Source organism: Egretta garzetta, unplaced genomic scaffold (assembly GCF_000687185.1).
Source record: "Egretta garzetta isolate BGI_Z169 unplaced genomic scaffold, ASM68718v1 scaffold30, whole genome shotgun sequence".
In the NCBI taxonomy this organism is placed as follows: Eukaryota; Metazoa; Chordata; class Aves; order Pelecaniformes; family Ardeidae; genus Egretta; species Egretta garzetta.
The window spans coordinates 3023491-3036774 of record NW_009258383.1 but is presented as its reverse complement, the minus strand read 5'-3'; the positions used below and the strand labels follow the sequence as shown (position 1 = coordinate 3036774).

General features: G+C 35.7%; 1 protein-coding gene across 4 annotated transcripts; it reads left to right on the top strand.

The window, feature by feature from the left end:
- Positions 1-433: 433 nt before the first annotated feature.
- FAM133B (family with sequence similarity 133 member B) lies at positions 434-12346 on the top strand. Of its 4 annotated transcripts, XM_009641808.2 has the most exons (10): positions 447-724; positions 1412-1490; positions 3744-3818; positions 3990-4022; positions 4410-4478; positions 5075-5170; positions 6398-6445; positions 8283-8378; positions 9161-9205; positions 10590-12346. In XM_009641808.2, the coding sequence occupies exons 1-10, from the start codon at positions 633-635 to the stop codon at positions 10674-10676; spliced, it is 720 nt and encodes a 239-aa protein (XP_009640103.1). In that variant the 5' UTR covers positions 447-632; the 3' UTR covers positions 10677-12346. The 4 variants fall into 4 exon arrangements, with proteins under 4 accessions (XP_035753056.1, XP_035753051.1, XP_009640103.1 ...); XM_035897158.1 differs by lacking the exon at positions 10590-12346 and having other exon boundaries at positions 436-724; positions 9161-10578; XM_035897170.1 differs by lacking the exon at positions 9161-9205.
- The last annotated feature ends 938 nt before the right edge of the window (positions 12347-13284 follow it).

Below are 13284 nucleotides of genomic sequence, written 5' to 3'. Positions count from 1 at the left end.
GATTCTAAGTTTTAAATTCGTCCTTTATATCCTATTATATTTTTAGAGTGAATATGAAGAGAATGCATATAACACTGGGGTTTTGGGGGCTTTGCATTTTTTTTCCTCCTTAAAATAGCCCTAAGTCACAGAATTTTCATACACGCGTAACTGCAGCAGAGCACCACCACTTGCTTGTTTTGGTGTTACAGCAGGAAACTTTTTATGCAGAATTTGTTGAATCTGCTTTCATCAATTTTGAACAGAACTTTAAAGGCATAAGAACAGTTGTCCCAGAAAGTAAGACCTGAAATTTAATTACATTTTCCATATCCGAAGGAAGAGTATTTCAGCAGTCATGATACTGTACTCAGTTTGCAAAATCATTGCTCAGGGAGGGGAATTATTGTAAGGAACATGGTCTCCTTGTGCATGAGTTCTTTCTGCCACAGTCTGAAAGCACTTACCTGAGCCTTTCTGCCAGACTGAAACAACTTGGTTTAGCTAAATAGTTAATATTTTTAGAACCAAGTCAGAATTATTTTTCAGTGAATGAGAAAAGTTCCTGTGATGAACAAAAAGGGCAGATTTTGGTATCATGGACAGCTGATGAATTTTGTATTTCTTTTTGTTGTTTCATTTTCAAGGCTTATATGAATCCCATAGCTATGGCCAGAGCACGAGGTCCTGCCCAAAATTCAGGACCAACAATACAAGACTACTTGAACAGGCCAAGACCAACATGGTAAGTGGCAATACTGGTCTGCTGTTCTGAGTAGAAGATTTGTTCTCTCTTACTAAAATGACAATTACCTACTTCCACCCCAGAATACACATTAATACATTTTGAAAGATTCCTTGCCTCTGGCCAAGGTGTTCTTTTCTAAATAGGTATTCAGTCTCCTCTTTTAAAAAACAATAGTATTTAATTTTGAAATGCATTTTTCTCATTTGTCTTTAAATATTTTGGCAGCGGTTTCTCAGAAGAGGAAAGTGTTGGTCATTTTACCTCTTTCCCAAATCCTGATACCTAAAGCCTGCAGATATATTTAATTTTTAAACAAAATAATCTCTAGAAAAACATTTTGCTGGTATATTCTTAAAACATGGTTTACCCAACAAAATCATCACTTTGAGATATTATCAACAACTTACTTTATGTTCAGTCCATTTTGCCTCTGCTCATAAGACATTAGAGAACAATTTACCTAATTGTGAAGTTAGCTTTAGACCTTTCAGACCGATTTAGCTACTGTGCTTAAGTTATTAGGGTTAGGTTACCATATGCATAAAATCTAAAATGCTTTCATTCTTCTTTCTGTTGGAAGTTCAGCCAAAGCTAAACTTCAGAAAACCTACAAAAAGTTAAGACGCTGAAGAATTTTTAACTGTGAAAATAAAGTAATTGTGATCTATCATCCTTCTTATGTAGGGAAGAAGTGAAAGAGCAACTAGAAAAGAAAAAGAAAGGATCCAGGGCTTTGGCTGAGTTTGAAGAAAAGATGAATGAGGTTGGTAACGTTATTAGTATGTTAATACTCAATTTTTCTTATATGCTACTTTTCCTCCATTAGTGTTAGCAGCACCAAGTACACATAATATTTCAGTTCACTCAGGCTTTTAACGAGTAAATGTTTTGGTTTGTGTATATCAGTTGTTAAGGTTACAGCTTAACCAATGAGAGCTACTCTCAAATCAGAGAAACACTATATAAAAAGTTCTAAAAATTGCTGCTGAACAAAACCTCAACTGTTCATAAATAAATGTAATAAATATAAACTGTAAATATAGTTATGCAAATGCATATGTTTGTATTAATAAATGAAACTCATGCACTTTTCAGTATGATAAGCTAACGTCTGTTGTGCTAATCTTCACTTGTTTAAGGTTATACAATCCAAAAATATTGTAAAGAGGTGTACTGCTGGAAACAGACATCTTTGGCAAGGAATGTACATGTAATACTGATATGGGAGAAGGCACAAAGAATGGCCTTCAATATACAGACAGGACTATAAAGCACTTCTCTCTCTCTCTCTTACTAAGCTGTTTACATTCCATGCTGGTTCCCTACTGTAAATGCAGCTGTTCTGATGCTTGTGTTCAGTACCTACTGGAGATCAGCATGTTGTAAAAAAGTTTCATGTATAACTCCTGTTGTATACATAGGAAGGAATTAGTATAGGATGAATTTTACTGTTCCTTCAAGTAGTAGTTTTCATCATTGTGTGCAAGTTTCTGGTTGAAGTAGATTATGCTCCTCTGTTACTGGGAGAGCATAGTACCTCTCCTCTTGCTATACCTTTTTGCCTAAGAAGTTATACAGGTATTTGGAGGGTCATGGGGTGCTATTCTGAGAGAATCAGATGTTCTGTGCTCTGTGAGTTTTAGCTTGGTGAGTTTGGTTTAGTATTTTATCATACTCCTTTCCTGCTTTTATCTCTGCTTTATTGTGAAATAATTGAAACTGACAGAAGATAATAGCCTTTCAGTATGGCAGAAGGGTAAGAAGGGGTGCAGGGAATCGTGAAATGGCCATGAGTTCTTCCTAAATCTCCTAAGAACAAATCTCTGAATGGTTGAAAAGATTGTAAGTCTCTGAATGAGGTGCTCTCTGTCCTATATTACTGACAGATGTTGTGCTTTTTTGTTTAAATAATAACACTAGCACAGTCTTAAAATAATTTAAAGAGAACACTTGCCTAGTGAAGCACAGGCTGTTGTTAGAGACACCTCAGATAGCTCGCGGTCGCTGGTATATCAAAGTACACAGCCCGCTGCAATAGCACATGGATGCTACCTTGGTCCGTGGAAACACATTATGCACAGCTCTGTATCCTGGCTAATCTGCCATGTCTCTCAGCAGCATTTTTGAGCTAATTCACAGTATGCTGACTTGGGGATCTGTGTATCATCTTGCATAGCACAGGTATAATCTTACTTAATTCCTGATACTTCTGGCCCTTCAGAAGCGTATGTGGATTATCGTTGCTTTGCCAGTACAATACCAAGATGGCTTCATTGTGAGGAAAGGGGGGATCAGAATAATAATGATAAAGAAGGGAGCATGTGATGTGTTTGACACAGGAAGCAGGAATAGCACAGATTGAAACTAGCAGCCTTTCAGTGTGGTGGGAGTGGGTTGCATGTTTCAGAGCTCCTGAAGGGAGGAGGTAAAGAGGTAAAGACCTTGTGAGGGATTGAAAAGGAGGAATGGGAGGAGACTTCCATCCGTGCAGTGTGCTCGGCTTAACAAAAATAAGAGTGTTTCTATAAAGATGTGTATAATAATTTAATATTCTAATCATTATTGACAGTGGCAAGACTCAGAACAGACACTAGAGATGCCCATACATTGAAGAAGAGCCAGGAGAATTTGTCTTGAAATTTTGCTTCAGGTGATTTTAAAACTAAGACAAAATACCAATTTTTGTGATAGGGTGACATGGCTTTCTGAAGTGCTCTGGCAAGAGCACTGTGATACAAAAGCAAAAATACCATAATTGATGACCTTCAGGATAAATGACAATCTCTTAAATCCGAAAAACTTGAACATTAAGGTGCGAACTAACATGGTATTTCAGTGAATATTAATCTGCAAAATCGAATGCATTATAGCCTTGGTTAACATGTGTTGTTTATTTTCTGTGGGGTTTATGAAAACTATAATGTCAGGTAGAGGACAGGACTTTGAAAAGGTCTCTTAAAAGAAGATGTTTGTAAATGATGCTTATGTCACTCTCTCTGTTTGGTTTTGTTTTCAGAATTGGAGGAAAGAACTGGAAAAACACAGGGAGAAATTACTGGGTGGAAACGAGAGTTCCTCCAAAAAGAAAGAGGTAAGTTACTCAGTTTCATACAGTCTGTGTTTGGAACTGGATTTATCATCAATGTTGCCAGTACAGAATGTCGTAAATACATTTTAAAAGCCAGCATCAAAGTACGTAAACCTAAATGCATGACAAAAGAACATGATGCCAAAGTAACATTTGTTTTATTCTATTTTTAAGAAAAAGAAAAAGGAAAAGAAGAAATCTAATAGGGTGAGCAAAATTTTCAGTTTTCTGAGCTTTTTTGCTTTGGAGTTGCTCCACTTGTCATTTAATTTCTCTTGGAAAGAGAGCATAACTGTAACTTTGGATTTAGCTGTTAAATTAACTGATTTTTATGTGAGGGGTGGTGTACAGGGAGAATTTTACTTATGCTTAAAGGGAGGAAAAGAGCATTAAATAGATATTATTAAATTAAAAATGTTAGAAGTTACTTTTTACAGTTTTATTTAAGAAAACCTATGTAAGACCAGCAAAACTCCATTGATAATACTTTGCAAATTAAGACATTTTAAAGAGAGTGTTTGGATGGACTTTTGACTATTTGCCAGACAAAATTGTGCATCTCACAAGCTTCACTTTTTGTTGTGTTTGGTCAAGTTGTCTTCATCTTCCTCTTCTTCATCAAGCTCTGATTCTTCCAGCAGCTCATCTGATTCAGAAGATGAGGTAAGAACTAACTTACTAGAATCTAACATGCTTTGTTCATGAGGCTTATTTAACACAGATTTTGGTAATATATTTTGAAATATTGTTTGAGGGCTTGGTTTGCATAAAACTATTTAATTTTTATGCATTTGGTACATATAATAAAGCTGTGAACTTTAGATATGTATCTGTTCAAGAATTTCTTTATGAACACTATAAATTTTGGGTGGCTGGCTTGTAAACTGGATCCATTTCTGTTTCATCATTGAATTGTATGCTTTTTCAATAGAAACCCCTATCTAATAATAAATATGCAAACATACCATTTTTACTTCTTAGCAAAAGTCTTTGTTACAGATTCTACAGCACACATCTAAATAATAAACAGAATCTAGAGAACCTGGATTTTTCACCAGTTTACATTTTTTCAATGCAGAAGAGTTAAGAAGGTGCTCCGCTAAAAGAATCAATTGTAGTGTACTTTATTCCTCAGGAGAACATGATAACATGTAGGAATTTAGTGTTCCCTATTCTTTACATTTACTGTAAGTCTTTAATTCTAGTGAGAATAAATCAAGGGTTGTGTTTTTCTTCTTTCCTACAATATTTGTGGATAGGATAAAAAGCAAGGGAAGAAAAGAAGGAAAAAGAAGTATCGCTCCTCACGGAAATCTTCAGCAAGCTCAACTTCTGAATCTGAGTCAGACAGCAAGGTAAATATGCAGATATGTTAAACTTGGCAAGTTTTCTTGATCTGTGATATAAAGTCATAAACATGCCTGACTTTCACATATCAGTATTTTTTAATCTTCCAAATTTAAAGCCTTGCATTCTTACTGTAGCTGGCCTGTGCTTGTATCTTCTAGATGCAATCGGGAATCTACCTCCACTGGCCACAATGCCTGGCAGAAATAATTTGATCTTTAGAAAATAAACATGCTTTATTCCAGCAATTTTTAGCTATTTTTCTGAATTCAGACATATGCAGCTTTTGTGCTGCTCAAATGTTTAGTTTTAATAATACATTAACACTTTAAAAAAAAAAAGTTCTGTGAAAATCTTGTGAATATGCTATTTAATTGAACACCATCTGTGAAAATACAAATATTGCAGGATATCAGTGGCCAGAATATTGCCTTTTTAAATATCTGTGGGATGAGTCGTTCCCAAATGCATATTCAATTGAGGGTGTCTTTTTCCTTTTTTCTGAAAGTAGAGCAATGTACATACACAGGCTTACTGGATGAACAAAAAAGTGGAGAAGATATATGAGGCAATTGTTCTGTTATGTTAGCATTTTCTGGTGTTACAGTGGATAGTAACTTGTACGTCTTGCCTAAATATCAATAACACAGCAAGTTATTAAGATTCTGTGTGTAGACTTTATCGCAGGCTTTCACTGGAATGCCTAATTCGGTGTGGTATAAATTGTTATGAGTCGCTGTTTGCATACACCTATGAATTTGTGCTAATGGGAGTTTGAAAACTTTTGCTCCATAAAGGGACACAGAGATACCCTTACTGCTGAAATTGGAAGGCAGAAAACTCCATGGAAACACCTGCTTAACCCCTGCCTGATCAGCAGAGATGGGCATGGATAGATAATAAAGTCTCCTGACTATTAGATATTAGACATATATGTTATATGTGGTTTCTGTAGTGACAGCTGGTATCTTTTCCAGAAGCTCTCTATGTGTCCTGCAAATACTCTATTGCCTGATTCCATACAGACCTTTTCACACTGCTGGTTCAGGAAATTAGCAGTTGCATCAAAATTAGGGCTTTTTCTTATTTTTCCTGTTAACTGCAAGGTAGAAAGAGCAACTTTGAAGAATGACCTTCGATAGATAGAAAAAGACAATGGGTGAGACTGCTTTGGGGATTTCTAGCTTTTTTCCTGAAATAATTTTGTCATGATTTATGTTTTTCTTTCTATTTAGGACAGCACAAAAAAGAAAAGGTCAAAGGAAGACTATGAAAAAGAGAAGGTATTTTTATTCCTGAAATAATTACATCAGAACCGCATTTTACAGACATAATGGAGCGCAGTCTCTCTTTTTCTCTCTTCTCCTCCCCCCCCCCTTTTTTTTTTTAATTCGAGTATCGAATGCCTCAATTTACACCTATGGAAATTTTCTCTCCAAAACTACACATTCAGAAGGTATTCAGTACCCCCAATTTGAGGTAGACTTTTAGTTAAGTTCAGCTCCTGTTTTAGTAATTGTTGTTAGTGGAAACTGCTAGATCTGGTTTTGTTACGAAGGTAAATGAAAAAAGTATCTAATGTGCTGTAGTTGGTCAGCTGCATTCTAGTATTTTGGGTTTTATCTTGAGCAGTCACAAAGAGCTAAAAATATGTGCGATGATACTTCAGTGGCATGCCTGGTAGGATACTGGCTTATTGCTGTAAATTAAGGAATATCAAACAGAGGATATATTTATCTAAATGTGGTCATGATTATAGATATTGTACTCATGATGGCTTTGAAAAATTCCAGAAAAAAATGTATTAGCTTAAGAAATACTACTTTATTCCGTCTTTTCTCTGAACATGAAAATGCTTTCTCTTTCCCACCACCTCACCATTTTGTACACACATCTGAGGACTTTATTCCATTATGTTTAATGCAAATAATCTTGTTGACTTAAATTGCAGTTATTTCTACACTATGTGTAAACTAAAAATGCTTTCAGAGTCCACCCTAGTCTTTCCCTCCAGTTACATTTCTTACCACATCAGCCTGTACTACTACAGTCAACAGTACTGACTTTTGATGTACAGATTCTCCATTGTATAAAGGCAAATGTGTTCTTTTTTTCCCTTGCTCTTACTTCCATTTCACAGACTTTGTGTTTCCCACCAACTCCTTTTAACTTTGAGTAGCTTCTCTTCAAAGACCAAGCGTAGCCCCTTATTCTTGGTTAAGCTGTAATGCTACTTCCGCATATCTTCTGAAAGCAAAGGGCATTTGGGGACTAGAGGTCTTCCCCTGTCTGAAGATACCCTGTCTCTCGAATGGGCTGCATCATGTGTACTTTTCATGAGTACTTCTGGGAAAAGATTGAGGTACCTATAATAGACTAAATAGGACAGCTGAGATGTGTGATCCTACCTTGCAAAAAGATCATTTGCAAGAATTTTTTCAGTGTCTTGGCCTTATAAATTGAATGAAAGAAAGTAGCTTCAGTCTTAGGAACATTTGCCTGGTCCAGAGCAAAGGAGGGGTGGGGGAATGTAGCTTATCAGAGCAATCTCATGCAGCATCAAAATTTTGAAAATTAAAAAAAAAAAAAGAAAAAAAAAGAGACTGTCCTTTAAATATATTGAGATTATATATGAAGTGTTGAAGTGCAGCTGGCAGGGACAGCTTGTCCTGGTTGGACACAAATACAGAGGAGCTTTGTCTTTTAATTTTGTCAACAAAGCAGGAGTCTGAAGCTGCAGTGTTTGTATGCACATATTGTGACATCTTCATTTACTCGGTAGTATTTAAAGGTGGTGAAACATTTTATTTTCTAATGCTTACTCCTTCATGTGTTACTATTTAAAATAAGAGACTATACTGTAGTGTTACTGCTCTCGCTTTTAGAAGGCTGCTGTATCTTGGTAACAAGAGAAAGGAATATACAGAAAAAGATTATTTCCACTAAAAGCGATTTAATAGTTGGTAGGGTAATTTGTTGATGATGAGTAATTAGTTTATTGTCAACAATATTTAAAAATATTTCACAACTTAGAAATAAGATTTCAACCTAAGTTTTCAGCAGAAGTTTTATAAAACTTGAAAGGCCTGACTTTACTTACAAATATATTACTTTGTGTAGGAAGGCAAAAATCACCACAGGAAAAGGAAGAAAGCCGATCGTGGTGATGGACCTGTATCATCAGAATCCTTATCAGAATCGGATCAGACAGAGGAGGTCAGTGTGAAACCTCAATTTCAGGTGTTATAATGCTTTTAGATTACTGATTCGCATGAGTGAATGAATGAACTAGCTTAGATTTAACATTATGTTGAAACTGTTCTGCTCTATACAGGTGAATTTTAAGAGTGCAGTGCAAAGTTGTTTATATTTTTCTCTTTAAAAACTTTTAGTAAGAATTGTTTAGTACACCTCCTATCACTTACAAGTCATTTTGAATTAATTGTCTTAAAAAATTTCATCTTTTAATGGATATTTTAGAGCTCAACGAAATGAGGCTGATTGGTGTGGTGTCCTTCACAAGATTTCTCTGATGTTTTTGAATAGATTGGCAGATTTCAAGATAACTACCATTTTTTGGCTCCCTTTTCCAGTGAATTAAAAAAATTTGGACGTAATAATCTTACTGTCATCCTCATGTATATTTATTTTGAGGATTTGTATTCTTGGAGGATTACAAAATTTGGGAAGGTTCCAATGTGTTGTGTTTCTTCATTAAGAATTTTTGCCATATTATCAGCCTAGTAATTTTACCTTTATAAATCTTCTGGTTTTTGTTCTGCTGTGTATTAAAAGCAGAGTGTGTTCCCAAATTGGATGTTTATAGAATAATGTGTATTCTGGAATAGAACACAGTGTTTCTTCATGGGTTATTGTTCAGTATGTTCTACCACTGTTGTGCCATCCTTCATTTACATGCAACAACAGCTCAAATTTTTATTTAAAACAGTGTTTCCAAAGCTGCTCTCCCATTACATTTGATTTATTGTTTTTTTTAGGTGCAAGCAAAAAAGAAGAAAAACAATGAGGAAAAAGAGAAAACAGCAAGTATCCTACTTACTCATGCTGTAGTTTCAGGATATAAATACTATGTACTCCGTGGCATATATTTTACTCTGTATCAACCTACTAGAACTACTGAAATCTATATAATACTGAGTAGGGCAGCAGTTTGCCACACAGACATCAGTGTTTGTTGTTTTGAATTCCTTTGTTAGTGTTGTATAATTCTTCCTTGGTAAGCCCCCTCTACCAGACCACAAAAAGGGCCTTTGGACATAATTGCTGCAACACCTATACTACTGTAATTCTTCCCCCAACCACATAAAAAGCTGCCAGCAACCTGTTGCTTTTCTCAATTTTGTTGACTTGTTTCTGTTGGTAAAAGTGAGACGAAGGTTTAGCAGTGATTTATGTAGAGCTCAGATTCATCGCATGTACCTGAGGCTCCTCAGTTTGGAGTACAGTGACTTTGAGATCTGAAATGGCCGCCTGAGATGTCTGTGTATCTTTCTATCTTCCCTGTCAGCAACAGCATTCCTAATTAGACATCTCGGTTGTCTAAATGAGTTAGGGCAAAGGGACAACTTACATTAGTCACCTAAAAATGCAAGCATAGGTGCGTCAGTGGTACTCAATATGCATTTTCCATGGAACCTCTTTGTTTTTTTATAATCATATAAGCTGTTTGCCTTAAAATTTCTAGTGAATGATTGTGGTTTTTTCTTAGAAGAATGGTGTGTATAAGTAGTATGTATAAAACAAAGATTTGTACCAAGATTGTTTTGTTTATATAATGCCGTACGTGTTGAGGAATTCCAGTTGAAATTCTGCTTGCAAAAAGGCAAGATTCTATCTCTCAGCTTCTGTGTTACAGTGATCAGGATAATAACTTCAGGACTGAATCCAGGAGGGTTAATTGAGTGTATTCATATTTACAGTTGAGATCATAATTGTTTTATTTTAAACGTGGTGCAAGTGCTGGAGATTATAGCCAAGTGTAGTTGAACTACTTAATTTTACACAATAAATATAAGCGCTTACTTCAAAATATGTAAGCATCCTAGTTATTCCCACATACATAAGATGTCAGTGCCCATCAAAGCACTTCCTTATTACTTTCTCAGAAGCCTGTAAAGCACTGAAACTCATTTAGAAGATTAGGAAATGTAATAGTGACAGTGAGATGAGAGGTGTGAAATAGCCAGATCATGATGGAGATGAAGTGAAGACTGCACATAATAGTGCAAATTACTGGGTAAAATATGAATTTTCTTTTTGTGATTTTTTCAGTAGGCTTTTATAGAAATCACTTTTGAAATGTCTTTATAAAGATATCCTTTCCATGCTCTCATTTTGCATTAGCAGAGTTTGATAATGGCAATTTTACTATACAATAACTTCCATTTAATTTTACTATTTTTTTAGGATAAAACAAAAAAGAGAAAGAAGCACAAGAAACATGGTAAAAAGAAGAAAAAGAAGATTGCTGGTTCAAATTCGGATTCGGAATAATATTTTAAAAAAACAAGACTATCAACAGAAGTGCAATGACTAAAGGAAACTTAAACTGTGAAATGACAGCAAACTTTACCAAACTGCATGAGTTTTCCGTGTTTTAGAAATATTCCTAATCTTTCAGTAGCCAGCCAGATGCAGCTGTGCTGGGAAAGACCATTGTTATTGCCTGCTGCTTAATACATGAGGTACAACTTTTATAAAATTCCAGTAAGCAGTGTTAGATGTTTGAAACAAGATGAGATGGTAGTCCAGCTGAGGTGTAAAATATTGGAAAGTAAGAGTTAAACTTTTTAGATAGTACAAGTAGTCTTTTAAAGCATTAGTAATAGTCTTTATTTGTAAATCAGGACAAATAAAATCCCAAGTTCATCCTGCAGGTTAATATTGCACATAAACTATTACAAGCTGGTGTCTGCTAATGGCATTTACAAAATGGGAAATTAATGGTAACATTTAAAATGCTGCCTTTTTAGAAATGTTTATCATCTGCCCCATTTCCGTCTTCATGCTTCTGAGAAAGGGAATGCTACCATTTTGGCTAACTGAATAGGGTGCCTTTGCCTTTGATTCTTGCAAATCTCTGCTATTTTTAATCCATGCCGCATCTCTGATTCTAGGAAGGCAGAACTATTGTCAGCAGACTTTATCTGAATAAATAATAAGTTCTGGGCTTCTAAGCATGTGCTTCTGCATTAAGCAAGAGCAATGACATTTTGCAGTATAACTGACATTCAAAACCTGAAGATTTTACCTCTGCTTCTTTGAAATAGTGATAGATCTTTGCTAGTAAATATGCGTATTTCATTTAATGCAATTTTGGTTTAGTTGAACACTTCTTGCAAACACTGGTAGCTTTCTTTGCATTATCTTTAGAATTGTTTTGCATGATTTGTACCATTTTTAAATTAACAAAATGCAGGTAATCACTTGTTGTAACCAGTTCTATGAATTACGTCCCACATGCAGCGTTTCATGTATGTATTTAGTTATTCTTACAGTTAAGTTCATTGCTGTGTTTAAGTGCACACTTGCTGAAGATATTTAGCATGTACAAAGCAGGGTTTTGATACCTTAACAGCTTCATATTGAAGCTGATTTTACTCTTAAGCAAGTTCAGTGGCAGACCTGTTATGTGATGTGTCTTGTTAGATAAAAAAACTACTGCCAGAATCTCATTAAAGATACTGTTTAAACAGTTTGTATTTATATTTTTGTACTTGAGGGCTACAGAAAGTTGACCTACATCATAAAGCTGTTTTATGTTAAATTAGTTGCTTTAGAAATTGAAAAAAGCTTTTATAAATTAAATGTGCATGCAAAAAACTACAAGCAACCATTCGATTTTAGTTTTTACAGGAAATCCTCATTGTATTTTCCATTGAAGTCCCTGTGCTGGGCTTCCTGTTAGCCTTTAAAAACTGCCTGTCCATCCTGAGGGTCAACTGTAGATTGTACTCTTCACCCACCTCTTTTTTCATTGCACAGGTGCTAACTTAGAACTTACCTCTATTGCATACAGATGTTTCAAATACTGAATTGCCAAGAATTTCGAGACCTTTAAGACCTTGATTATTAGTCTGCAAACCATAACTAAAAACTGGGGGAGAAGGATTATTTCGTATTGCCGTTCTGCAAAGAAATTGACTTCAAGTTAAGTTCTTGGGGAAAATGCAACCATTGAGTTGTAGCAATGGCCCTCTAAACCACAGTTAAGAATATTTTGATCAAATATTTTATACTGTTGGGCTTGATGTTATCGATTTTAGACACTTTTGTCAGTGAGGTTAAAATAAAGGCAAGATGCAGTGAACAGTAGGGGTTTGGTTTGGGGTTTGTGTTTGGTTTTGTTAGGGTGGTTTTCTTTTTAGGTTGTGGCATTGCAGCTTGGGTAAAAGAACTTGTAATGAACCATAGCATAAATGCTCTGTCCTGTGTGATACCTTATTTGACTTTTACACAACTACCTGCAACAGAAAGAAATAAAAATGGAAATGACAGCCCCAGTCTTCCAAATACATAAGCCGGTATGCCGTTTTAATTGTCTGAATATAACTGTGTGTTGTGGTCAGCCGTGTGCTTCAGATGCTGCTGTCGTGCTTTGGAAGTGGTGTAGCTGCTCGAGGGACTTAGGGGCTTTGCCCGTTCACAACGGAGCTGCTTTGATACCGACAGTGCAGTGTTGCTGTTTCCAGTACAACAGCAAATACGCTGTGACTCCTCAAGCATAGTCTTTTGGTTTTGGTTTTTTTCCTCCCCCTGAAGGAAGAGTGAAGTCTGGTTGCGACCCCGTCAGCTTTCCCGGGTTGTACAGGCCGAGCCCGTGGGAAGGTGATGGGGGTTTTGGGTAGCACCAGCCACGGCGTTTGAGCAGTGGGACACAGCAGAAAGCGAGCAGTGCGGGAAGAAAAGTATTTTGGTAGTCGTCTGTCTCCTGACCGCAGATGAACAAACTGTATTGTATGTAGTAGTTAATTTTTAGCTCTTTCTTTCCAGAAACGTTTTTAGAAGGTTGACATTCAGTTATTTATTTTTACAAAACTGCTGTTTTTTAATGTGTCATGAAAATTTCTCTTCGTTATGCCTATATATATATAATATATAG

Excerpts from the sequence above, each read along its gene's own strand:
- FAM133B (XM_035897158.1), top strand. The coding sequence starts at position 633 with ATGAATCCCATAGCTATGGCCAGAGCACGAGGTCCTGCCCAAAATTCA. Across the intron at positions 3,819-3,989 it reads GTTCCTCCAAAAAGAAAGAG|AAAAAGAAAAAGGAAAAGAA; the intron begins GTAAGTTACTCA and ends TCTATTTTTAAG. Across the intron at positions 6,446-8,282 it reads AAGACTATGAAAAAGAGAAG|GAAGGCAAAAATCACCACAG; the intron begins GTATTTTTATTC and ends TACTTTGTGTAG.